General features: G+C 41.7%; 1 protein-coding gene across 1 annotated transcript in view; it reads right to left on the reverse strand.

The window, feature by feature from the left end:
- nosip (nitric oxide synthase interacting protein) overlaps positions 1-1,544 on the reverse strand; it is a gene marked incomplete at its 5' end in the record, with an annotated part of 6,180 nt that extends 4,636 nt beyond the window's left edge. Inside the window, 3 exon segments of the mRNA XM_014020976.1 lie at positions 360-511; positions 605-740; positions 1,463-1,544. Of these exon segments, the coding sequence (XP_013876430.1) occupies positions 360-511; positions 605-740; positions 1,463-1,544 (370 nt within the window).
- Positions 1,545-2,369: the final 825 nt, after the last annotated feature.

Consider the following 2,369-nt stretch of genomic DNA (forward strand, 5'->3'; position numbering starts at 1 on the left):
CACACACACACACACACACACACACACACACACACACACACACACACACACCATGAGAGTAAAGGTTGTAGTCTGTGCAACACGTGGGTCAGGTTCTGGGGCTACAGGCGCCCTCTGCTGGTTTCTAAAGAAATGTTTCTGTGATTCAACAGGAAGGTAAACTGCAGGTTTCTGCACCCAGACACACACAGACACACACAGACACACACAGACACACACAGAACTGGCTTCATTGGGTCAGCTCAGCTCCTTCTCACTGAAAGCTTTAGAGGCTGCAGGGACCACCTGGCAGACTCTCAGAGACCCTGACAGACTGATAAATTGATGCTGCACGTGCTCTRCAGAAGAATCAGACTCACTGGTTTCTTCAGGAGTGTGGGCTTGGCTTCAGGCGTCAGAGACGGGATCCAGAAGCTGGGCAGACTCTGGCTGGAGCCGGCAGCTGCAGCAGCTGTGGAGGATTCACCGGAGCTGGCCTGGGACCCGCTCGTCTCACCGTCTTTGTTCTGCCCTGAAGAAGACACGTGTCCACATCGTTATTCCTCCAACAAACTCTTTACATGTGGTTAATGASACAGAGGGGATGCAGCTGTGGGACACGCACCAGTTGAGAAGGGGTTGATGGGTTTGGACACGATGCTGTTCTCACTGGTTTTAAACCTCTCTGCCCTCTGTCGCTCCTCAGATTTGGACTCCAGCTGGTTGTTGGTCTTCAGAGCTTGTTTCTGCTTCTCATACGCCTGCAGCAGAGCAAACATCAGAGCTGAACACATTCAAGAGCTGACAAAACCCCACCATCACTAAAGTCATGAACACAGCAGTTAAAGACCACCTGGGTGTTTCAGCAGGGCCTGCAGAGGACTGTGTTGGTTTACGTTTGTTTTCTATGAATTATCCAGGATTTAATTTAGACAAACATCTTTGGGATGAGTTCAACTGGCAAACATGATGCAAGACTTTCACGACTGARAGGATCTGCTACAGACAGCTTTGTGTCAGGGACCACTGCAGACCACCAGGGGTCTACCGTAGTCCACATCTGGACAGGATGGTGTGAGAATGACTAGCAACAGGCAGGCRGTCATATTGTTATGGCTGAAAGTTCAGTGAGCGCAGCGTTTAACACAAACTGCACTCTGAGCGTAGACTCTGTCAGTCCTTCACTTATTTGTTTATAAAGTAAAAACTCAACATGACGATGATACGATCTTTAAAATTATCATTTTTTATTATTCTACATTCACAACATCACATTAACAAAGGAAAAAATACAATTTAATAAATAAAAGATAAACTTATTTAGTATAAAAAATAAGTAAATCTTATTTGAACTGTCTGTCCTGCAGGTGAGCAGTCTGATCACAGCTAAATCAACAACAATGTGCAGAGAAGACTGTTTTTGTTGACGTAGTCAGACCGTACGGTGAATTCTTCTGAATCTGAGACAGAATTAACTGCTTACCTTCATCTTTTTAGCGATCTCTGTCTTCTGGTGAAGAATATATTCAAGGATGGCCTGTTTTTCATACAAGTATCCATGTGGGCTACAAACAACGAGACAAACAACAAACCTAATTGTTAGAATGTGGGTCCCAGTTTGTCTCTATAAATGACAGGAAACACAGAGCTCCATCATACATCCAACTTATCATGAAGTTCACTTGTTTCATGAAATGACAATAAAATCTGTCCAGTGACATTTTCTGGAAAAAAAAACTGTAAATTGAACATTTTCTTTTATTTGATTTTTTTTCTAAATGTACAAAGAAATGGAGTTGTACATGTCCTTGGAGACATTTTGTAAATTCTAATTTTTACATTTCTGTGTAGAAAGCTTCATGCTAGGTTTTGTGTTTATGTAAATKATGAATGAAAGCAGAAGTGAGCCGGCAGCTACAGCTGACTGGTGTTTCTGTACCACCACAGAAGGCAGCTGTTTGTGGCAAAAAAACAAAACCAAACCAAACAAAACAAAACAAAACAAAAAACAATGATTACTTTGGCTTTAAAACCTTTGATCAGAACTGAACCAGACCAGGACTTCAATTTGTCAGGGTCTTATAGAAATGCTTTATTCTGCTTGTTTGACACACGTCTTCTGGACCAGAGTTTCTATACCTGTTTTTAATTTCCTGTGAAAGGTTAGAAACGGACCGGACCAACATCTGAAATACGGTCAGCGATGGACCGGACCGTCAGCTACAGATGTTTCAGCTGTAAATAAATGAGGTTGACTGCACACCATTAGAGTATATTACATTTTGTTGAGGTTTGGATTTAAATTGTACAGTTAGATACAGGTCAAATCTCTTGAGAAATATTTTCCATAAAATATATATTAACTATAAAATATACATTAACTATAATAT

This window comes from Austrofundulus limnaeus, unplaced genomic scaffold, assembly GCF_001266775.1.
Source record: "Austrofundulus limnaeus strain Quisiro unplaced genomic scaffold, Austrofundulus_limnaeus-1.0 Scaffold274, whole genome shotgun sequence".
Lineage (NCBI taxonomy): Eukaryota > Metazoa > Chordata > Actinopteri > Cyprinodontiformes > Rivulidae > Austrofundulus > Austrofundulus limnaeus.